At 46.6% G+C, this 24,182-nt stretch overlaps 1 protein-coding gene and 1 long non-coding RNA gene across 3 annotated transcripts; both read right to left on the reverse strand.

The window, feature by feature from the left end:
- Positions 1 to 4,594: 4,594 nt before the first annotated feature.
- LOC135271586 (uncharacterized) lies at positions 4,595 to 23,811 on the reverse strand. 2 transcript variants are annotated; one of them, XR_010339732.1, is made up of 4 exons: positions 23,623 to 23,811; positions 7,321 to 7,445; positions 5,716 to 6,183; positions 4,595 to 4,930 (listed from the first exon to the last, which is right to left on the reverse strand). It is a non-coding gene; the product is annotated as an uncharacterized LOC135271586 (long non-coding RNA). The 2 variants fall into 2 exon arrangements; XR_010339726.1 differs by lacking the exon at positions 23,623 to 23,811 and having other exon boundaries at positions 7,321 to 7,549.
- Positions 16,004 to 17,741, reverse strand: CCT8L2 (chaperonin containing TCP1 subunit 8 like 2). The gene is given in 3 exon segments (XM_064365571.1): positions 16,004 to 16,031; positions 16,033 to 16,430; positions 16,509 to 17,741. Coding segments are annotated over 3 exon segments (1,659 nt in total).
- Positions 23,812 to 24,182: the final 371 nt, after the last annotated feature.

Here is a 24,182-nt window from a genome sequence, read left to right on the forward strand (position 1 = left end):
TGGCACAGTCTGAAATCATTTTGTTTACGGGCTGTTCCCCTTCTTCCTCCCACCATTAAGATGTGAGCTGCTGGACGAAGGGGCCTTTGCGGTGTTTTTTCAGAACTGTATCTCCAGGGCACAGGGTAGGTGATCAACAAATCTTTCACGGATAAACAAAGGGGTACATTTGCTGTGACAACCAGGGAGGGACTAACCAAACTGTCCTTCCCTTTGGATTCTGCCAAAATTGTATAGATATATCTGTAAGTAAGAGTTGGGAAAATAGCTATTCTCTTTTTACGTATTTTGTGTTTCTTCGTTTTGTTTTATTTCCTGTAATTTTTGAAAACAAATTAGCAGCAACTTTAATTTGTAACAAAAGGATTAAATAAATATCCTCCGCCTCTTTTTTTTTTTTTAATCCTGCTATCTTTTGACAAGGAGAGTGGGAAGGCCACTGTGTTGCCCACTTTTTTTCCCAGCTGTTGACAGAATGTAGCCACTAGCCTTGCCCTCACCCTGGCCCCAGGTGGGCAGATACTTGGCAGGAAGCCCCTTCCTCCAGAGCAGTCTCAGAGGCTCTCTGCTTGGCAGAGGTTTAGAGTGGGGGAAGGGAAGGAGTCCTGGTTCAGTGTGACCATCCCTGGGGCTCAGCTGCAGCCCTTGCAGTGGTTAAGTGTCATCCCCTCAGGGCAAAAAAGCAGAACAGAAGGAGGCCTCTCCTACCCTCATCCTTCCTCCCCCTCAAACATACTTCTGGGTTCTATTCATCAGCTAGATCACAGTCTGATTTTTATCCAGAATCTTTGTACATGGGGCCCTCTGTACATGCTGAGGCCAAGAGAACCCTAGGTCAGTTGCTGGAGACTTGTAATTTAGGCCTAACTGCCCCCAGTAGGTAGTTATGCTGGGCGAGGTCTAGTAACCTCTCTGGCTCTCAGTCACCTCACCTGTCTTTGCCTGTGTTGTTTGTTCACAGTTTTAAGAATACAGTATAGACATCTCAGATTTTAGCTACTAAAAACTGTCAGTTTCAAACAAGAATCCTCAGCTTCCCCTCAGGGCCACAGAGAGGCTGGCAGTGGCAGTAGAAGCCAGTGCTTCCTCATGTATGTCCAGTGGGAGAGAGTGGACTTCTGTTCCTGCATTCCAGGCCAGAGCCCCCAAGTCACCCAATGACCTTGGCCAGAAGAATGGAAAGTGTCAGTCAGAGTACATCCTTGGAGCAGGGGTGGTGTCAGCTTCTCCATTAAGTGTGTATGTAACTGAAATCTCAATACATTTAGGCAGGGGGATGGAGGGCAGTGCTAAGTAGGTATTCAACAGTGCCCTGGCTGAGCGCAGTGACTCATGCCTGTAATCCCAGCACTTTGGGAGGCTAAGGCGGGCAGATCACCTGAGGTCAGGAGTTCGAGACCAGCCTGACTAACATGGTGAAAAACCCCATCTCTGCTAAAAATACAAAATTAGCCAGGCATGGTGGCCCATGCCTGTAATCCCAGGTACTTGGGAGGCTGAGGCAGCAAAATTGCTTGAACCTGAGAAGCAGAGGTTGCAGTGAGCCAAGATCGTGCCACTGCACTCCAGCCTGGGCAACAAGAGTGAAACTCTGTCTCAAAAAAATTAAATAAGATAGAAAACAATGGCTTGTAAGTAACTAGCACAGTACAAGGCACATCGCACAGCTGATGTTAGCCATTGCTGTTGGCAGCAAAGATAACACAGTGTGGGAGAATCGGCCTGGCACCAAGTCATTCTCTCAGGTCCCTAATTGCTACTAACTACTAGCTTAGTGATTTCAGACAAATTATGGAAATTATACAATTTTAGAAGTGGAAGAGCCAGGCGCGGTGGCTCACGCCTGTAATCCTAGCACTTTGGGAGGCCAACGTGAGTGGATCACCTGAGGTCAGGAGTTCAAGACCAGCCTGGCCAACATGGTGAAACCCCATCTTTATTAAATTTAAAAAAAATTTAAAAATTAAAATAAAAATAAAAAGAAGTGAAAGAGTTCTTAGAGGTCACAGGGCTCAATCCTTTATTGGACAGACATGGAAACTGATACCCAGAGACATCAGTCTGAGTCTCAGTTTCTTTCTTTGTGAAGTGAGGCTAATACTACTGGTCATGTCTACCCTTGATGTTATTATGAGGATCAAATGAGGTAATGTGTATGTACAAGGCTTGGAAATTTTTTTTTTTTGAGATAGAGTCTCACTTCTATCGCGCAGGCTTGGAGTGCCATGGTGTGGTGTGATCTCGGCTCACTGCAACCTCTACCTGCTAGGTTCAAGCAATTCTCCTTCCTCAGCCTCTCAAGTAGCTGAGATTACAGGCATGTGCCACCACACCCAGGTAATTTTTATATTTTTAGTAGAGATGGGTTTTCGCCATGTTGGCCAGGCTGATCTCAAACTCCTGGTCTCAGGTGATCTGCCCGCCTCGGCCTCCCAAAGTGCTAGGATTACAGACGTGAGCCACCATGCCCAGCCAGAAATGCTGTTCCTATGGGAAGCATTTTATTTGTGTTGTTATTATTGTAGTAATTATGCCTCATTAAGGGGAGAAATGGAGAGTGCCTTCAAAGGATAAGCTTACTTGGTTCAAAATGAATAATAGCACTTGAGAAAGAATGTGTGGTGTGTATGTGTGTGTTCGTGTTCTTGTTAAAGTGAGGAAGGTGTAGTCGAAGCGTGGCTCTTCCTGTACCTTTAAGGAGAGGCATAGGGAATGGTTCTCTTTATTTTATTTTTTTTATATTTGGGCTCTAGTAATTGCCAGGGAATCGTTCTTAGGATGAAAGAGATTGGTGTGGTAGTTGGTTATAAATGAAGTGTCTCGGGGTGGTGGCGTCGGTAAAAAGTAGATAAATAAATAAATGAAGTGTCTCTCCTTTTTTTTTTTTTTAAATAGACAGAGTCTTGCTCTGTCGCCAGGTGCCAGGTGGCTGGAGTGCAGTGGCACAATCTCAGCTCACTGCAACCTCTGCCTCCCCAGTTCAAGCAATTCTCCTGCCTCAGTCTCCCGGGTAGCTGGGACTACAGGCGCGCGCCACCACGCCTGGCTAATTTTTTTTGTCTTTTTAGTAGAGATGGGGTTTCACCATGTTGACCAGGATGGTCTCGATCTCTTGACCTCGTGATCCGCCCGCCTTGGCCTCCCAAAGTGCTGGGATTACAGGCTTGAGCCACCGCACCTGGCAGAAGTATTTCTCCTTGACTGACATTTGAAGAGAGTTGCTGACCTGGGAGGGCAAGGCAAGCCCTAGGAAGAGGCAGCCAGTTAGAGAGAAATCACATTAGGGCATTCTTTGCATTGCTATAAAGAAATACCTGAGACTGGGTAATTTATAAAGAAAAGAAGTTGGCCAGACGCGGTGGCTCACGCCTGTAATCCCAGCACTTTGGGAGGCCGAGGCAGGTGGATCACTTGAGGTCAGGAGTTCAAGACCAGCCTGGACAACATGGTGAAACCCCATCTCTAATATAAAAAATAAGAAAAGAAAAGAAGAGGTTTAGGCAGGCACAGTGGCTAATGCCTATAATTCTAACACTTTGGGAGGCCGAGGTGGGACGATCACCTGAGGTCAGGAGTAGTTTGAGACCAGCCTGACCAACATGGTGAAACCCCATCTCTACTAGAAATACAAAAATTAGCTGGGACTTGTGGTGCATGACTGTGGTTCCAGCTACTCGAGAGACTGACTCAGGAGAATCGCTTGAACTCAGGAGACAGAGGTTGCAGTGAGCCAAGACCATGCCACTGCACGCCAGCCTGAGCATCAGAATGAGACTGTCTCAAAAAAACAAAAAAAGGTCGGGCACAGTGGCTCATGCATGGTGGCTCCCAGCACTTTGGGAGGCCGAGGTGGGCGGATCATGAGGTCAGGAGATCGAGAGAGAGCATCTTGGCCAACATGGTGAAACCGTGTCTCTACTAAAATACAAAAAATTAGCTGGGCGTGGTGGCGCACACCTGTAGTCCTAGCTACTTGGGAGGCCGAGGCAGGAGAATCACTTGAACACAGGAGGCAGAAGTTGCAGTGAGCCGAGATCGAGCCATTGTACTCCAGCCTTGGCAACACAATTGTCTCAAAAGAAAAAAAAAAGAGAACGAAAGAAAAAGAAAAAAAGAGGTTTAATTGGCTCATGGTTCTGCAGCTCTACAGAAAGCATGACAGCAGCATCTGTTTGGCTTCTGGGGAGGCCTCAGGCAGCTTTTACTCATGGTAGAAGGAGAGGCTAGAGCAGGGATGGGGGAGGTGCCACGCACTTTACAACAAGCAGATCTCCTGACAACTCACTGGCTCTCCAAGCCATGAGGGATCCACTCCCATGACCCAAGCACCTCCCACCAGGCCCCACCTCCAACACTGGGGGTTACATTTCAACACGAGATTTGGTCAGGGACAAATATCCAAACTATATCAATAATTTTTTAATGTTTTTAACTTTAATTTTTTTTTTTTTTCAGATGAGGTCTCAATTTGTTGCCCAGGCTGGGGTGCAGTGGTGCTATCTTGGATCGCTGCAACTTCCACCTCCTGGGGTCAGGGGATCCTCCCACCTCAGCCTCCTGAGTAGCTGGGACCACAGGCGTGCACCACCACACCCAGCTAAGTCAGTAATTTTATGTTTATATTTTTCCATCCTGTGTTGGTTCAGGTCCTTTGAAAAATAGGTGCCAAAAAGATTCTCATACGAGAGATTATGGGAGAAACACCGATGAGGGAAAAAAGCAGAGGGAGAAATGAGGACATTTTTTTTTTTTTTTGAGATGGTGTCTTGCTCTGTCACCCACACTGGAGTACAGTGGCGAGATCTTGTGTTGGAAACAGGTTTATAACGTCGGGAAGAATCCACACCAAGACAGTGGATGACTCAGCAAGGCTAGTGTACCTCCTGCAGGAAGGGTGCAACTCGCCGGCAGTCTCACCATGAGAGCACACCTGAACAGAGGAGACGGGGACATTTATAACTTTCATAACCTGATGCAATCACCCTACTGCTGTGTCCAGTTTCCATTGGCCGGAATGGGACCTCACATTCTATGCTTGACCCAATTGGCTAAAAACTTGGTAATTTCCTGAATAGATAAGGGGAAAGAAGACGTGGAAGAAGAGGAAGCTAGTCAGGAGAAGGTCAGGAGGGTTTCCAAATAAGGAATGGCACGCACCAGGGTTTGGAGCTTGCCCAGTTCTGTTCAGACATACCGGAGTGAGTCAAGGTAGCTGATTTAAGACGTAGCTGATTTAGAATATATATACATGCGTATATGATTATGCTAATAGTGGATAATGGCCATAGAGCAAGAGAGTGTAACTCCTTATAATGTAATCTAACATACAAACTTTGAGGAAAAACTTTCCCATCTCTTACCACAACCTCTGCCTCCCGGCTTCAAGCAGTTCTCCTGGCTCAGCCTCCTGAGTAGCTGGGATGACAAGCATCCGCCACCATGCCCAGCTAATTTTTGTATTTTTAGTAGAGATGGGGTTTCACCATGTTGGCCAGGCTGGTCTCCAACTCCTGACCTCAGGTGATCTGCCCTCCTCGGCCTCCCAAAGTTCTGGGATTACGGGGTGAGCCACTGCGCCCAGCCAGAATGAGGAAATTTGACCCGCCCCCGAAGGAAAAGGGAACAGAGTAAGCAGAGGGCTCTAGACTGCAGTGCAGCTCGGAGATGATTTTGGCCAGGCTGACCCAAGTCCCCATTAGACTGGCAGGAACTGACCTTATTATCCCATAGTCACTGGCTGGGGACAGCCCTCAGGAAGCACAGCCTTGTTGTAAATGCGGTGGCGGTAGATTCAGAGGACAGCAGTTGAGGTTCTCAGTCAGTTACACCTGCAGCAGGAGATCCGAGCGGGGTCTTTTCAAAATTGCCATCATGCCACCGGTTTCAAAACAGCTCCATTCATCCAGGGGCTGACCATCCAGGACATTTCTGTTGCTGTGGCAAACAGAAGCATGTGATCCTTGTCTTCTCCAGCCGTCTTCCATGTAATTGTTCATATTTCAAAATGGCGAGTTTCTCTGATCGAGACTCCTTGCCTGCTGACCAAGTTGAATTCTTGTTGCTGGGTAATTCTTTACATGGGTTGACACTTAATAAATGTTCGAGTTGCAGCAATAAACCCAAGGGCACCCTTGGGTTTACTGACTTGAAATTTAAATAGTTACTTCCAGAACTCCACTGTTTCTATGCAGAATGAGAGGAGATTTTTAGCATTCAACACTCTTGGAAGCTCATCATTTTGATGAGTCTAAAAAAAAGAAAGTTTACGAGTATTCACTAGATAAAAGAAGAAAATTTTATTAAAAGCCGAAGTGCTCATTAGAGAAAAAAAAATGAAAGAAGAGAAATTTAAGAAAATCCAGGGCTGGGTGTTGTGGCTTTCACCTGTAATCCCAGCACTTTGGGAGGCCAAGGCGGGTGGATTACTTGAGGTCAGGAGTTTGAGACCAGCCTGCCCAATGCAGTGAAACACCATCTCTACTTAAAATACAAAAATTGGCTTGGCATGGTGGTGTGCGCTTGTAATCCCAGCTACTGGGGAGGCTGAGGTTTCAGTGACCCAAGATTGCGCCACTGCACTCCAGCCTGGGTGACAGAGCAAGACTCCGTCTCAAAAGAAAAAGAAAATCCAAATCTCAGGGAGAAAATAGATATTTATCCTCCTGAAACTACCACGAAAAATACATTTATCTAAGATGGAAAAAAATGAGGCTGAGCAGGCATTTCAGAGCCATAGATTAAGTAAAAGGCAGACAAAATCAATTACTCACTGTAATGAAAACCAAGAGAAATTGATATAAAACTAGAGACCACAGCATAGACATAAGGAGATGACTAAGAAATAAACAATTAGAGTTTTGAAATCAACTGGTGAAGAAATGAAGAATATATAGAAAATAAAATATGGCATGGAGGAGAAAAAGCAAATATACCTAGTGAATTTGCAAGATAACAGAAAATGAAGTAAAAGGTAACAAAAAGGGAAATAGGACTATTTTCTTTGAATAAATATTTATTGCATTAATATTTCTGTATTTAAATCATTGATGAAATTCTCATTCTGTACTAAATAGTGCTGAAGATATCACTAGGCAAAAGAAAAATCCACACAAAAATAGGAAAGCTTAGCTTCTGAGTGTGACTTTAGAACATTAGACTTTGTTCGGGTGTGGAGGCTTACACCTGTAATTCCAGCACTTCGGGAGACTGAGGTGGGAGGATCACTTGAGGTCAAGAGTTCGAGACCAATCTGGCCAACATAGTGAAATCTCGTCTCTACTAAAAAGAATACAAAAATTAGTCGAGCATGGAGGCACTCACCTGTAATCCAAGCTACTTGGGAGGCTGAGGCAGGCAGGAGAATCACTTGAACCAGGAGGCGGATGTTGCAGTGAGCAGAGATGATGCCATTGCACTCCAGCAATGGCAACAGAGTGGGACTTTATCTCAAAAAAAAAAAAAAAAAATTAGTTTGATTCATTCACCAAAAAAAAAAATCAGACTTTGTAGATTGTATCTTTGTCATATGATGCTGAACATCTGAATTAAGACTTTTAAATTTCGGCTGGGCGTGGTGGCTCATGCCTATAATCCAAGCACTTTGGAGGCCAAGGCGGGCGGATCACCTGAGGTCGGGAGTTCAAGACCAGCCTGACCAACATGGTGAAACCCTGTCTTTAAAAAAAAAAAAAAAAAAAATTAAAACCCACTTATCAATTGGAAACCGAAAAAAAACTAAAAAAAAAAACTTTAAATTTCAGTAACATTTGGGTATATTTTGAAATGTTTTCTATTTAGTTTTAGGAATTAAGGCAAGTATAGATTCTTTTCAAAATCTAATGTAGAAAACATCACAAGTAGTTTTGGAAACTATTTTCACTTGAAACGATATTTGAATCTTGGTTCATGGATTGTTATGCCTCTTATAAATAAAACTACACTAGAGGGTCATGTGGCTCATGCCTGTAATCCCAGCAGTGTGGGAAGCCGAGACAGGTGGATCACCTGAGGTCAGGAGTTTGAGACCAGCCTGGGCAACATAGTGAAACCCCGTCTCTATGGAAAATTTAAAAAAAAAATTAGCTGGGTGTGGTGGCCCGTGCCTGTAATCCCAGCTACTCGGGAGGCTGAGGCAGGAGAATTGCTTGAACCTGGGAAGTGGAGGCTGCAATGAACCAAGATTGTGTCACTGTACTCCAGCCTGGGTGACAGAGCAAGACTCTGTCTCCCCTGCAAAAAAAAAAAAAAAAAAAAAGAAGTAGTAAAATTTAAATAGAAGTAGGTTTGAATCAAAATGACTAGGAATGAAATATGAAATATAATATTTTGCACCTACATAGGGAAGTCTGAGATTGGCTGATAGATCTTGTTCTCTTCTGTAGGGGTAATCCTAGTCCAAAACTTGGGGTGTCTGCCCAGAGGGAAGCAGCCACAGTGTGTGGGGGGCTCTGGAATGCTAGGGTTCTGGAGTCCATGGACACAGGGGGCAGAGGACATGTGTCAAGACATTTTAAGAAATGAAGCAGGGCATGGTGTCTCATGCCTGCAATCCCAGCATTTTGGGAGGCTGAGTTGGGTGGATCACTTGAGGTTAGGAGTTCGAGACAAGCCTGACCAACGTGGAGAAATCCCATCTCTACTAAAAATACAAAATTAGGGCCGGGCGCGGTGGTTCACTCCTATAATCCCAGCACTTTGGGAGGCTGAGGCGGGAGATCACGAAGTCAAGAGATCTAGACCATCCTGGCCAACAGGGTGAAACCCCATGTCTACTAAAAATACAAAAATTAGCTGGGCATGTTGGTGCATGCCTGTAATCTCAGCTACTCCAGAGACTGAGGCAGGAGAATTGCTTAAACCCAGGAGGCAGAGGCTGCAATGAGCCGAGATCGCACCACTGCACTCCAGCTTGGGCAACAGAGCCAGACTCCGTTTGGGGGGGTTGGGGGGTAATGAAATGAAGGTTGATCTGGATATGAAAAATTTTTCACTATAGAGGGGCATATGTCCCTTGAACTCGCTGGGATCCACCTTTCCTTTCTGATGCATTCTGTGAGTTAGAAGAAAACTTCTAAAGAGCCATTGTTCTCACCCTGTCTACTGTATAAAGTTGCTTCTCAAACATGTGCCGCATTGCTAAAGATTACCATTGTTTTGCTAACCAGCGTTTGGTCTCTATTACATGGCTCTGCAATTACTAGTGTCAAAACCTGTTGGTAATGCCCAGAGGACAGTGTCTGAGGTCTTATTCAATATTCACATTTGGCCTGGCCGGGCGCAGTGGCTCACACCTGTAATCTCAGCACTTTGGGAGGCAGAGGTGGGTGGATCACCTGAGGTCAGGAGTTCGAGGCCAGCCTGTCAACATGGTGAAAACCCCATCTCTATTAAAACTACAAAAATGAGCCGGGCATGGTGGCAGTTGCCTGTAATCCCAGCTACTCAGGAGGCTGAGACAGGAGAATCGCTTGAACCCAGGAGGTGGAGGTTGCAGTGAGCCAACATTGTGCCACTGCACTCCAGCCTGGGTGAAAGAGCGACTCCATACCCTGCCTCAAAAAAAAGTCTGGGCTCGGTGGCTCACGCCTGTAATCCCAGCACTATGGGAGGCTGAGGTGGGCGGATCACCTGAGGTCAGGAGTTTGAGACCAGCCTGACCTATATGGAGAAATCCCATCTCGGCCGGGCATAGTGGCTCACGCCTGTAATCCAAGCACTTTGGAGGCCAAGGCGAGTGGATCACCTGAGGTTGGGAGTTCAAGACCAGGCTGACCAACATGGTGAAACCCTGTCTTTAAAAAAAAATAAAATTAAATTAAAAAAAAAAAGAAAAAAGAAACCCCATCTCTACTAAAAATACAAAATTAGCTGGGCATGGTGGCACATACCTGTAATCCCAGCTACTCAGTAGGCTGAGGCAGGGGAATTGTTTGAACCTGGGAGGCAGAGGTTGTGGTAAACCGAGATCACACCATTACACTCCAGCCTAGGCAACAAAAGTGAAACTCCATCTCACAAAAAAAGAAAAATTCACATTTGTAGATACAAGAGTTTAAATTCTTTTTTGATATGGAGTCTCATTCTGTTGCCAAGGCTGGAGTACAGTGGCATGGTCTCAGCTCACTGCAACCTCCACCTCCCAGGCTCAAGTGATTCTCCTGCCTCAGCCTCCCAAGCAGCTGGGATTACAGGCACCCACCACCATGCCAGGCTAATTTTTGTATTTTAAGTAGAGACAGGGTTTCACCGTGTTGGCCAGGCTGGTCTTGAACTCCTGACCTCAGGTGATCCACCTGCCTCAGCCTCCCAAAGTGCTGGGATTTCAGGCGTGAGCCACTGCATCTGGCTGAAAGTTTAAATTCTTAAGTCCTAAACTCCAATGTGTGGGAAGTATTTGTATTTTGATAACTAAATCATCTCAGTATTTCTATTTCTAGCCCCCTTTCTGCCTGATGGCAAAATACTTAATCTAGTCAATTTCAGGTAAACTTTGGCTTTTCATGACTTTTCCTGATCAGGTCAAACCTCAACCAATTCATTCTTGATCTCCTCCTCTACCTCCTTCTCTCATCACCCCACGACTAGCTTCCAGTCCATGGGCTAATGCAGCATCTTGGTGTGCTGTGGTCTGAGGTCCTTTTCTGTCTTTCTCAAGCCTCAGCTAAAGTTTATAATCCTACCTCTTCTCATGATCTTGAAATGCCCTAAGGTTCAGGGGCTATGTCTGCAAATACCTGACACCCATTGCTGGGACATGGGGGCCTGGCTGCTCTCTGAGGCTGCTCAGCAAGGCAGAGCATCCCATCAACTGCCTGGGGCCCATCTCCGCCCGAGGCCACAGCCATTCCTGCTCTACCACTCTGCTGTCCTGTTGGCACACGGAACTCCTCGGGGCCCCAGGGTTCCAGATTGGAAGCAGAGAATCTCCTCTGTTCTCAGATCCCCCAAAGTTTGCTGGGGATTCTATTGTCCTTTTCCCCATCTTACTCCTTGGAACCCAGAGGGAGGTGAGTAGACTCTGTCTCAGAGATTCTACCACCATCTCCCTCATGCTTACCCTAACCTTCTTCTTCCTCCCCAGTTAGGAAAGAGGATCTTTAGCCTGCGGCAGGGGCCGGGGGACTCTTGATGTTTCAGGGGAAAAGGTGACTCAGCTACTTTAGGAATATCTATCATACCTCTCTACTGGAGGTTTGACATTTTAGTGCAACAGGGACAGCTTCCCTTTCGGCAGTGGCGCCCTTTCAACTAAGTACAAGGGAAAATTTGCAACAAATCACATGGGAAGTAGCCCATCAGTTAATATCAGTTAGTACTTAAGTGTTGCTCCCTCACATCCATGGCGCACATCATCAATAGCTGTATTCCAGCAAGGCTCAGGTAGAAACGGGAGTGGTCTGGCCAACCTTAACCAAGTCCATTCTTGATCTCCTCCTTCACCTCCTTCTCTCATTACCCCACGATTAGCCTCCGGTCCACGGCTGATGCAGCATCTTGGTGCAAACACAGCACAAGCAAGTCTTTTCAAATTCGTTTTGCTTACTTACAGATCAAATGATTGGGACCTCAAGCCTTGATATTCTCCTTCCCTCCCATTCAGATGCCCCGGTTTTGATGTTTTCTGTTTTTGCTCCTCTATTGAATCTTAGCTTTCTCTCTCTCTCGGCCTCTGCACTACGTAGCCTTCAGGTTTGTAGACCTGGAAGGCAGAGTTCAGAAAAGACTGTTGAGGCCAGGCACAGTGGCTCACTATAATCCCAGTACTTTGGGAGGCCAAGGCAGGTGGATCGCTTGAGGCCAGGAGTTCCAGACCAGCCTGGCCAACATGGCAAAAGCCTGTCTCTACTGAAAATACAAAAATTAGCTGGGCGTGGTGGCAGGTGCCTATAACCCCAGCTACTCAGGAGGCCGAGGCAGGAGAATCCCTTGAACTCGGGAAACCAAGGTTGCAGTGAGCCAGGATCACACCACTACACTCCAGCCTGAGGGACAGAGCAAGACTCCATCTCAAAACAAACAAACAACACTCTTGAGAAACAACTCAGTTTACAGGCAGGGCATGGTGGCTCACACCTGTAATCCAAGCACTTTGGAGGCCAAGGCGGGTGGATCACCTGAGGTCGGGAGTTCAAGACCAGCCTGACCAACATGGTGAAACCCCATCTTAAACAAACAAACAAACAAACAAACAAAAATAAAGAAAAGAAACAACTCAGTTTACTTGAGAAGAGGCTGCCCCATGCAGGGAAAGGATTGGCAAGCTAGGACAACTCTTTTCTGTTTGGTTTTCAGTCTTCTCTTCACAGTTGTTTTTAGAGTTTGGAATCGATACCTTTTTCTCTTCATCAGAACTCCAGTGTTTTTGTAGATTGAAGTTTTTTTTTTCCCTTGAGAAAGGGTCTCACAGTCTGTCACCCAGATTGGAGTGCGGTGGCCCAATCACTGCTCACTGCAGCCTCTACTTCCTGGGCTCAAGAAAGTGCCCCACCTTAGCCCCCCAAGTAGCTGGGACTACAGGTGTGCACCACCATGCTTAATTTTTATTTTTAAATTTATTATGGCGGTGATTTTGAGAAGGAATCTTGCTCTGTTGCCCAAGCTGGAGTGCAGTGGCATGATCTCAGCTCACTGCAGTCTTCGCCTCCCGTGTTCAAGCGATTCTCTCGCCTCAGCCTCCTGAGTAGGTGGGACTACAGGTGCCTGCCACCACACTAGGCTAATGTTTTAATTTTTTAGTAGAAGTTGGCCAGGCTCATCTTGGAACTCCTGACTTCAAGCGATCTGCCTGCCTTGGCCTCCCAAAGTGCTGGGATTGCAGGCGTGAGCCACCGTGACTGGCCTACATACAGCCTAAGTGCATGAGCAGTTCCCACTCAGTCTCAGCCTCCACTTTTCGAGTCAGACTCTCATCTCCTTCACTTCCCAGGACTCAGTTCTCATTTTCTTCCCCTGTTTTCTCCGGGTTGTGACTGTTGCTCTCTGCTTGCTAGATCCATGTGGAGCACAGTAAGGCAGTGTCACAAAGCTGGATGGGATCTGGGATGAGTCCACCAGCTACAAGTTCTTATAGGAAATATGCTCCAGGAATTGTCATTTCTGAAATTCAACTGCTTTTGGAATTGAAGCAAACAGCTCATTTTGGAAGAGAAATATGTAGCCAACCCCAAAGCCAAAGCCTTTGGAGACTGTGACCTAGCATGCTAGGAGACCTTGACCCTATAACCTCAGAAGAAGAATCTGGATTTGACCAAATTGAGGTCAAATTCTGATCAACTTCTCCATAGTCAGTAGGAGAAAAAAAAAACTTGATGTTTGAGTCACATGTTTTAACAACTAAAGAGGACACTTAGGCTGGGTGCGGTGGCTCATGCCTGTAATTCCAACACTTTGGGAGGCCAAGGTGGGCGAATCATTTTAGGTCAGGGTTTCAAGACCAGCCTGGTCAACATGATGAGACCCCATCTCTATTAAAAATTCAAAAAAAATTAGCCAGGCGTGGTGATGGGTGCCAGTAGTCCCAGCTATTCGGGAGGCTGAGGCAGAATTGCTTGAACCTGGGAGGTAGAGGTTGCAGTGAGTCAAGATTGTGCCATTGTACTCCAGCCTGGCCGACTGAGCGAGACTGTCACACACACACAAAAAAAGGACATTTAAAGATGACATTAAAGACGATACTTAGATTCTAGGCATAACGAAGGTGTAGCAAATTGGGTTGGGACATAGCAGCTCACGCCTGTAAATCCCGGTACTTTCGGAGGCTAAAGTGGGTGGATCACCTGAGGTCCAGAGTCTGAGACCAGCCTGGCCAACATGGTGAACCCCATCTCTACTAAAAATACAAAAATTAGCCGGGTCTGGTGGTGGGCACCTGTAGTCCCAACTATTCAGGAGGCTATGGCAGGAGAATCACTTGAGCCCGGGAGGTGGGGGTTGCAGTGAGCTGAGATGACACCACTGTACTCCAGCCTGGGCGACACAAGTCACTGCACCTGGGCAACAGAGCAAGCCTCTGTCTCAAAAAATAAATAAATAATTTTTTTTTTTTTTTGCGTGTTGCGACTAATATACATGCTATAAGGTAATGGTTTCTTTCTTCTTTTTCTTTTTTTTTTTGAGACGGAGTCTCACTCTGTCGCCCAGGCTGGAGTGCAGGGGTGCGCGATCTCGGCTCAATGCAACCTCTGCCTCCTGGGTTCAAGTGATTCTCCTGCCTCAGCCTCCTCAGTAGCTGGGATTACAGGCGCACACCACTACACCCAGCTAATTTTTGCATTTTTAGTAGAGACCGGGTTAAACCATGTCGGCCAGGATGGTCTGGATCTCCTGACCTTGTGATCCGCCCACCTCCCAAAGTGCTGGAGTTATAGGCGTGAGCCACTGCGCTAGGCCTAGGTTCTGATCTTTTTCTATAGTAACTTGGATGGTTAAAGTGGAAAAGGCTTTGGGCATTAGGTGCTGAACCCACTCAGCTCTGCTCAAACCCCTTCTTTAATGCCCAAGGTTGTCCAATCCTAGCCCTGCCCCCTACCCTCAGCTTCTCCGCCCCTACACAACAACCTTAGCACAGCCCTAAGGTATGTGTTCTTATCTTCTGTTATCTATGCCAAGGATGTTTGCTGGCTTTTGTTTTGTTTTGTTTTGTTCTGTTGAGACAGGGTCTTGCTCTGTCGCTTGGGCTGGAGTACAGTGGCGCAATCACAGCTCACTGCAACCTGGACTTCCTGGGCTCAAGTGATCCTGCCACCTCAGCCTCCTGAGTAGCTGGGACTACAGGTACATATCACCAAGGTTGGCTAATTTATTTTTATTTTTATTTTTGTAGAGACAAGGTCTCACTGTGTTGTCCAGGCTGGTCTTGAACACCTGGACAGAGGCAATCTTCCTGTCTCAGCCTCCCAAAATACAGGAATTATAGACATGAGCCACTGTGCCAGGCAAAGATTTTTTTTTTAAGTTAAATTTCTGCCTCTCTCTCTCTCTCTCTCTCTCTCTCTCACACACACACACACACACACACACACATTGGCTCACACGTGAACCCAGCACTTTGGGAGGCCGAGGTGGGTGGATCACCAAGTCAAAAGATCAAGACCATCCTAGCCAACATGGTGAAAACCCATCTCTACTAAAAAATACAAAAATTAGCTAAGCGTGGTGGCGTGCGCCTGTAGTCCTACTTAGGAGGCTAAGGCAGGAGAATCACTTAAACCCAGTAGGCGGAGGTTGCAGTGAGCCAAGATCGCACCACTGCACTCCAGCCTGGTGACAGAGTGAGACCCCATCTCAAAAAAAAAAAAAAAAAAACAGATGATAGCCCCTTCTTTTTTTGAGACAGAGTTTAGCTCTTGTTTCGCAGCCTGGAGTGCAGAGTATCAAGGAAGTAGCTGGGATTACAGGCATGCACCACCATGCCCTGCTAACTTCTGTGTTTTTAGTAGAGACAGGATTTCTCCATGTTGGTCAGGCTGGTCTCGAGCTCCCAACCTCAGGTAATCCTCCCACCTCGGCCTCCCAAAGAACTGGGATAACAGGCATGAGCCATTGCACCGGGCCATAGTCTCTTTTTTTTTTTTTTTTTTCAAATAACCACAACAGGAATGACTGGCCACTCTTACAAGCTGCAATGTTTTCAGACTCCTAAAGCAATATTTAGACATAAGTCCATATATATCAGAATATCATGCAGGGAAAGCTCAAATGGTAAGGAAGAGATTGCTGCACTGTTTTTTGCATGCCCGAAGGCCAGATGGGTACTCAGTTAAAAAATCTTAATAGAATTGAATCCTGCTCTTATCATAGGGAACAGACTCTGATGGAGAGAAACAGGAAATGAAAAAGTCAAGAACTGGAAAGGAACTAACTCTGTGAAAAGAACTTTTATGTTCCTTCATGTTGTTTTTATTTAAAGAAACTGAGTCAAGTACCAAACATGGAATAAAGGCAAACATTCAGTTTTGGGGTGATGGTTCCCTTCTTGGCAATCCCTGTTTTATTGAGGGTGTCACTACTTATTCATTCCAAGGATTTTTTTTTTCCACAGGAGGTGGGTGTTTCTTTGCCTTCTTAGAGTCAGGATTGAAGATCTGCGGATGTGTGGGACTTTTCTTGGCCACAGCGATTTCATCTACAGTCACGAGCTGCAGCACCACCTCAGCCACCGCTCGAAATCCTTGGCCTTTGGCCATTAGGGTGTCCCACACCCCTTCCTGGGCCACATTTATTATCCCTTCCGCTCCCACACCCATTAGAAGGTTCCCATGTTGGTGCCCTCCACTCATTTCTGCCACCACATCTGAGACAGCTAAGCCTGCATTCTCTGCCAAGGTTTTAGGAAGACACTTCAGGGCCCGGGCAAATGCTAAGAATGCAGGTCCACTGGGCCCTTCCAATCTGCTTCCTTTATCAGGGAGCATTTTCGCCAAAGCCATTCTCTATAGTAACTTGGATGGTTAAAGTGGAAAAGGCTTTGGGTATTAGGTGCTGAACCCACCTAATATCCAAAAAAATACTCCTGGAACCAGTCTGGGATCTTGACATAGCTGGAAATAGGCATCAATGCTGTGGTAGACGGCCTGCTCTGCACTCCGCAGCCCCTGGGTGGTGGCTCCCCTGAGGACCACGGTGAGGGCAGGTGTGCCCGTACATTCCCATGCAAATATCACAGCCAAACCATCTCCCATCTCCTGCCTGTAAACCCTCTGGCACTTGCCTGGCTTCCGGGGAGGGAGCAGATGAGGCAGCAGGGGTGTGTCCAACACCTCAGTCAGGTAAACCATCTCCATCCGAGACCTAACTTGAATCACCGTGATACCATACCTGTCTGCCAGTGCGAGGGTCTCCTCATCGACTTCTCCCCACACCACTGCCACGTTAATTTCCGCGGCTGCCAGCTGGCCTACTAGCTTTTCTAGTAATCGGTCGTTTCCTTTACTAAACTGAACTAGATCAGCAGGACTAGAGAGACGGGCCGTTGCTGGTGCATTTGGACAGGAAGGACCAAAGGGGCAAGCAAAGAGAGCCACCCTGGCACCACGTAACACTGTGGCCATTTGCCCACAGAGCTTCCCAGAGATTGCTAACCCCGGGAGGAGGCAGGAATCCTCCAGTGTCCCTCTGTGCAGCATGCACACTCCAACACGCTCAGGCTTGAAGCTGCCGTCTAGCTCCTTGGTAGCCCAGCAGGCATGGGCCACCAGCTTGGTCAGGTAGTCCGTGGCGGACAGGGTGTGGGTATTCATCACAGAACGGAGGGCCCAGGATGGATCTTCCAAAGGCCCCAGAGACTGGATGGCCAGGGAGGGCAGCGTGGTCAGGACCTCCGCAGTGGCTGTGGCGTAGGCCTCCCGGAGCTGTGGGCGAGGGAGGCCGGCCTTCAGCAGGTGCTGTGCCTGTTCCAGCAGCGCTTCTGTCAGCAGCACCACGAAGGCTGTGCCGTCCCCACTGTTCTCTGCCTGGGTTTGGGCTGCTTCCCAGAGGAGCCACGCAGTGGGGTGCTCCAGCACCAGTGCCCTGAGGATGGCAGTGGCGCACCCTGTGCACGCTGTTTCTCCTTTCATGGTCACCAGGAGCTTCTGCCGGCCGTGAGGGCCATAGCAAGGCCAGATGACACTGGCCAGGGTCTGGACTGCAGCCAAGCTGCTCAGCAAGTTCGGCTCCTCCTCTTCCGGACTCTGCGGGCTCTCCCTCGGGTTTGGTGCCAGCCGCTGGGGCAGCTCCAGGGCTGAAGGTACTGTGCTGTCCATCACCCGCAGAGAGAGGAGAGGCCACTGTGGGTTGCAGAGATGCTCTAGAAACAGCTGCAGGGGTGCCCTTGACACCGGTCTTTGAAAGTACTCAAGAGGTCAGTGGAAGCAAGGAGCCAAATGCCCATCGACTGGTATCTGAAGACGTCAGCACGGACCGCCGCACCACTGTGGATCCAGGATGACCTGCGAGGAGCTCAGCCCTAAAGCCACCCTAGGGTTGATTCTGTAAAGGAATTGGGCTGTTTACAGAGGTTGGGGCCTCTCAATCTTGGTGGCTTAAATGGGATCTTTAACTGATGAAGTCACAAAGTGGAAAATGGAACCAGGGTAGAGAATGAGGTCACAGAAGGCTGGGTAGAACTGACAGGGCCCGGCCAGCAGGCAAAAGCTAGGCCTTATCCAGCAGTGGAGGTACATGTACCTCTGCACCAGGCCTGAGACTTGTTTAAATGTTAGAGGCAATGAGGAGATCAGGTGAAAAGCCCACCCACTTCACCCTGTCTGGAGTGCAGTGACATGACCGTGGTTCACTGCAGGCTCAACCTCCCGCTCAGCCTCCCAAGTAGCTGGGATTACAGGTGCACACCACCACACCTAGCTAATTTTTAAATTTTTTTGTAGAGACAGCGTTTCTGTATGTTGTCCAGGCTGGACCCAAACTCCTGGTCTCTTGAGAGCCTTCCACTTTGGCCTCCCAAAGTGCTAGGATTACAGGTGTGAGCCACCACCACAACCACCTTTTTTTTTTTTGAGACAGAATCTTGTTCTTTCCCCCAGGCTGGAGTGCAGTGGTGTGATCTTGGTTCACTGCAACCTCCCCTTCTTGGGTTCAAGTGATTCTCCTGTCTCAGCCTCTCGAGTAGTTGGGACTACAGGTGTGTGCCACCATGTCCGACTGAGTTTTTGTGTTTTTATTTTTTATTTATGTATTTATTTTTGAGATGCAGTTTTGCTCTGTTGCCCAGGCTGGAGTGCAGTGGTGCAATCTCGGCTCACCACAACCTCTGCCTCCCAAGTCAAGTGATTCTCTTGCCTCAGCCTCCCAAGTAGCTGGGATTACAGGCACACACCACCATGCTCGGCTAATTTTTGTATTTTTAGTAGAGACAGGATTTCATTATGTTGGTCAGGCTAGTCTCGAACTCCTGACCTCGTAATCTACCCACTCCCAAAGGAGTGAGCCACCGTGCCTGGCTTTTTTTTTTCTTTTGAGACAGAATTACACTCTGTCACCCAGGCTGGAGTGCAGTGGCACGATCTCAGCTCACTGCAACCTCTGCCTCCCAGGTTTAAGCAATACTCCTGCCTCAGCATCCGAGTAGCTGGGATTACAGGTGTGTGCCACCACACCCAGCTAATTTTTTGTATTTTTTGTAGAGATAGGGTTTCACCACATTGGCCTTGGTTGGCTAGGCTGGTCTCAAACTCCTGGCCTCAAGTGATCCGCCCACCTCAGCCTCCCAAAATGCTGGAATTACAGGTGTGAGCCACCACACCTGGCCTTTTTTTTTTTTTTAAAGAGAAGGAACTGAGAGATGACGTCTGTGTTTTGTTTTGGAGTTACTTTCTCTTGCAGTGCTGTGTAATATTAGCATGTTTTGCTATCTGTCCGCCTTTGCCTTTTTGCGTATCTTATCAGTTTGTGCTTGTGTGTCAGGTTTCTTAGGGCGTCTGATGGTCTTTCAGGGTGCAGGTGTGGGAGGCTGCCCAGTGTGCGTGCCTGTGCCACAACTCCCAACTCTGCCTCTCTGGCAGAGGCAGGGCAATGCAAGAGGGGAAAGATGGTGACAGCTCACAGACAAATAAAAGTGAACCCAGACGGGTGAAAAGCCACCAGCCTCCCAGTGGTCAGGGAGGTAAAAGCCTCAATGGGGCCCTGAGGTTTGAATCCGAATCGCCTTCCCATCCTTACCTTCAACGCTTATAATTTAAGTCTCTTTTTTTATTCTCTCTGCTTTCCTCACTTCTCTCCTCTTTCCTGATATAAAGCCTCCTAGGGTAATGATGTTTCTGCTTTAGTTTTACACATATTTAGTCTGGGCATAGTGGCTCATGCATGTAATTCCTGCAGTTTGGGAGGCTGAGGCAGAAGGATTGCTTAAGCTCAGGAGGTCGAGGCTGCACTGAGCCATGATTGCGCCACTGCATTCCAGCCTGGGCGACAGAGTGAGACTTGTCTCAAAAAAAAAAAAAAAAAAAAAAAAAAATCGGAGTCACAGCACCAAAAAAAAAAAAAAGAAAAACAAAAAGGGAAAGGAAAGGTCATTTGGAATCCTAGCTAGAGATAACCATTGTTTACAACTTGATGAACATTACTACTTTGCACATATTGTATGCATACATAATTATAGATTTATACCATTTTACGTAAGATTATGATACATGTATGCTATTCTGTGATCATTCCCCCCCTCAACATTATCTTGGCTCAGAGAACTGTTGCTAAGGAGCTGTTACTTGGTCTGAGGACCATGGATGACTATTTTGACCACTTTTGATTCTGGACACTCCATTTGGATCAGGCACGGTCCTCCACGTTTGGGCTTCTGAACGCCTGTACCTCGGAGTGTTCCATACAAGATGTTGGTTATGAGCACAAAGATGGCTTGCCTGTCTTGTTATACAAATGTAAAATGTAACAACCAACAAAAATGGTGCAAAGTATGCATGTATACATTTTCTACAAAGATACAGTTTCTTTTTTTTTTCTTTTTTTCTTTTATTATTATTATTATTATTTTTTTTATAAAGAGGGGGTTTCACCATGTTGGTCAGGGTGGTCTTGAACTCCCGACCTCAGGTGATCTGCCCGCCTTGGCCTCCAAAATGCTTGGATTACAGGCGTGAGCCACCACACCCGGCTTTTTTTTTTTGTTTTTTAAACAAACACATTACCCAGGTGTGATGGTGGGCACCTATAATCCCAGCTACTTGGGAGGCTAAGGCACGAGAATCTCTTGAACCTGGGAGGCAGTGAGCCAAGATTGCACCATTGTAATCCAGCCTGGGCGATAGAGCAAGACTCAATCTCAAAAAACAAAACGAAACAAAAAAAAAATTAAATTAAATAAAAAACACTCCTGGCCAGTGGCTGTGGCTCATGCCTGTAATCCTAGCACTTTGGGAGGCTGAGGTGGGTGGATCACCTGAGGTCAGGACCATCGATGACCAGCCTGGCCATCGTGGTGAAACCCCCATCTTAAAAAAATATATATAAATAAATAAATAAATAATAAAATAAAATAAAATAAGCTGGATGTGGTGGCGTGTGCCTGTAGTCCCAGCTACTCAGGAGGCTGAGGCAGAAGAATTGCTTGAACCTGAAAGGTAGAGGTTGCAGTGAGCCGAGATCCTGCCACTGCACTCCAGCCTGGGTGACAGAGCAAGAATACATCTAGAAAATAAAAATAAAAATGAAATAAACACTCCTATAAAAGATTCTCTTAGCTCTTTTTCTAACACCTAACCTATATTTTCATATTTATTTCAGTGACTCTACAACTGTTCATTGAGCTGGTGCTGAATAAGGGAAATGCAGATAACACTGCCATCTCTGCTGGGCTTAGGGAGGATACAGACATTTATTTGGGCACTTTCATTACAGGCAATGAGAGCTCCGAGTGGGGAAAGCACGAGGTTTGCAGAAGCATTTAGGGAGACACAGCCATCCTCACGAAGGGGAGAGGTTTAAAGCGAGAGCCGAAGAAAAAGTAGGAACTGGCCTTGTGAAAAAGGGAAGGGAGATGGGACAGCCTGGTAGTTTGTAGCCCACCAGGAGTTCTGAAAACTGGAGGTCAGGTGAGAAGGAAAGTCAGGGAGGAGATGAGCACACTGGCCAGAGGGTAGCAGGGGCTCTCCAGGACCTAGTGAGCCAAGCCAAGGAATTTAGGCTTTAGCCTGCAGGGTGATGGATAGGGCTGTCTTCCATTTATTTATTTATTTATTAATTATTTGAGACAGTGTCTTGCCCTGTCATCCAGGCTGGAGTGCAGTGGCTCCATCCTAGCTCACTGCAACCTCTGCCTCCCTGGTTCAAGCAATTCTCCTGCCTCATCCTCCTGAGTAGCTGGAATGACTGGCACCTCACCACCACGCCTGGCTAATTTTGTATTTTTAGTGGAGGCAAGGTTTTACCATGTTGGTCAGGCTGATCTCAAGTTCTTGATCTCAAGTGATCACCTGCCTCGGCCTCCCAAAGTGCTGGGGTTACAGGTGTGAGCCACCGCACCCTTTGGATGGTTGAGCACTTTGGGAGGTCAAGGCGGGCGGATCACCTGAGGTCAGGAGTTCGAGACCTGCCTGGCCAACATGGTGAAACCCCGTCTCTACTAAAAATACAAAAATTAGTTGGGCGTGGTGGCATGTGCTTCTAATCCCAGCTACTTGGGAGGCTGAGGCAGAATTGCTTGAACTCGGGAGGTGGAGGTTGAAGTAAGCTGAGATTGCACCACTACACTCCAGCCTAGGCAACAGAGCAAGACTGTCTCCCACCTCAGCCTTCCAAGTAGCTGAGACTAGAGGCATGTGCCAGCACACCTGGTTAATTTTCTTTGGTATTTTTTTGTAGAGATGGAGGTCTCACTATATTGCCCAGGCTAGTCTCCAACTCCTGAGCTCAAGTGATCCACCTGCCTTGGCCTTCCAAAAGTGTTAGGGTTACAGGCGTGAGCCACAGTGCCCAGCCTACAGTGCAACTTTAATAATAACCATATGAACACAAAAATTAGAAGATCTATAATTTAAGATTTCAGTGGTCCTTCTATAACTGTGAAAGTTTGGTTCCTAAAAAGCCCTGAGGAATTTATGGGAAAATAAAAGAGACAGACAACATTTAGTAGTGAACCTGTGCGCTCTAAATAAAGACCATATCAATGACATTTTATAGACCTTCAATTAGTAAGAATGAATACTGGACTATGACTTTTCATTCACTGTCACTTGTTTGCTAGACACTTTGAGAATCTTCCTTGCCTATAGTTTCCTGAGATACTGGTTTTTCTTTGTCACAAATAACAATCCTCATTCCCTCCCCATTAAAAACTGTGTGTGTGTGTGTGTGTGTGTGTGTGTGTGTGTATGATTAAATGATTACTGCCGGGCGCGGTGGCTCACGCCTCTCATCCCAGCACTTTGGGAGGCCGAGACGGGTGGATCACGAGGTCAAGAGATCGAGACCATCCTGGTCAACATGGTGAAACCCCGTCTCTACTAAAAATACAAAAATTAGCTGGGCATGGTGGCGCACGCCTGTAGTCCCAGCTACTCGGGAGGCTGAGGCAGGAGAATTGCCTGAACCCAGGAGACGGAGGAGGTTGCAGTGAGCCGAGATCGCGCCATTGCACTCCAGCCTGGGTAACAAGAGCGAAACTCCGTCTCAAAAAAAAAAAAAATGATTACTACATGTGCTTTGAAATATTCAAATATTGTAGACGCGAAAGTCCCTTGTAATTCAGCCCTTTGCAGGTGACTGGTTAACAGGTTAGTGCACATCTACCATATTTTAAAAATGCATATTTAATATGTATGCTTAATATTTCTATTAAGAAATAGTCTGATATTTTTCTATTGCATTTGGTACTATTTCCAGATGCTCCTGCCTTTTTGGTTTTATAATTTGAAGGACCTCAGCTCCCAGCCTCCTAGATTTTTGCCACTGTGGTCTCAGAGCTGGGTAATTTGGATGACTGAGATGGAAAACCTTTATTTATGTTGAGTAAGTATTCCTTGAATCCTTCCTCAGCATCCTGGGTTATATTTTATTTGCTCTGCTCATGATAACTTCATGCCAAGGAGCCTGCTATCAATTCTCTTAAAACAGATCCCAACTCCCTGCTCACAGTGGCCAAAGGAATGGAGATTTAAGGCTGGGTTTACTCACCTGCATCATCTTCATCTTTCCAGAAGCATTGCTGCACGAACCTCTGTTTCTACCCTTCACTCGGTAGAGACAAGCCTGGGCAATACAGTGAGACCCCCATCTCTACACTGCTGCACGAACCTCTGTTTCTACCCTTCACTCTGTTTCTTCCATTCACTCGGCTCACTTTTTTGCTCTTAGTCCCCTTTGTTTCTTGTGAACGCTCCAACAGGAGTGACTTGCAATTTGTATACACTGACACTGAAGTTCTCGGAAGTGCTGGAGAAGCGTATCAAAGTAAATTACATTGATGTGTAATTTTGTGCATGTGAAACTCACAGTGAAAGCCCCTATTCTTATTTCAGTATGGAACACATGGACATTTCGATCAATAATCCGGTTTTGAAAGCATACTTTATTTAAGGTATAATGTGCTGAAAAAATGAAAAAAAGAAAGGGTGCTGTCCTATTTGTACTCAGTAAACTTTCAATATATCACATCTTATGTTTATCACTAGTCATGTATATGTTGTATTTCTATGTGTAATCGTCACGTACTTTTAATCTGTAGTTTTTTTTTC

Source organism: Aotus nancymaae, unplaced genomic scaffold (genome assembly GCF_030222135.1).
Source record: "Aotus nancymaae isolate 86718 unplaced genomic scaffold, 86718_ANA_hifiasm-v0.15.2.pri h1tg000002l, whole genome shotgun sequence".
In the NCBI taxonomy this organism is placed as follows: domain Eukaryota; kingdom Metazoa; phylum Chordata; class Mammalia; order Primates; family Aotidae; genus Aotus; species Aotus nancymaae.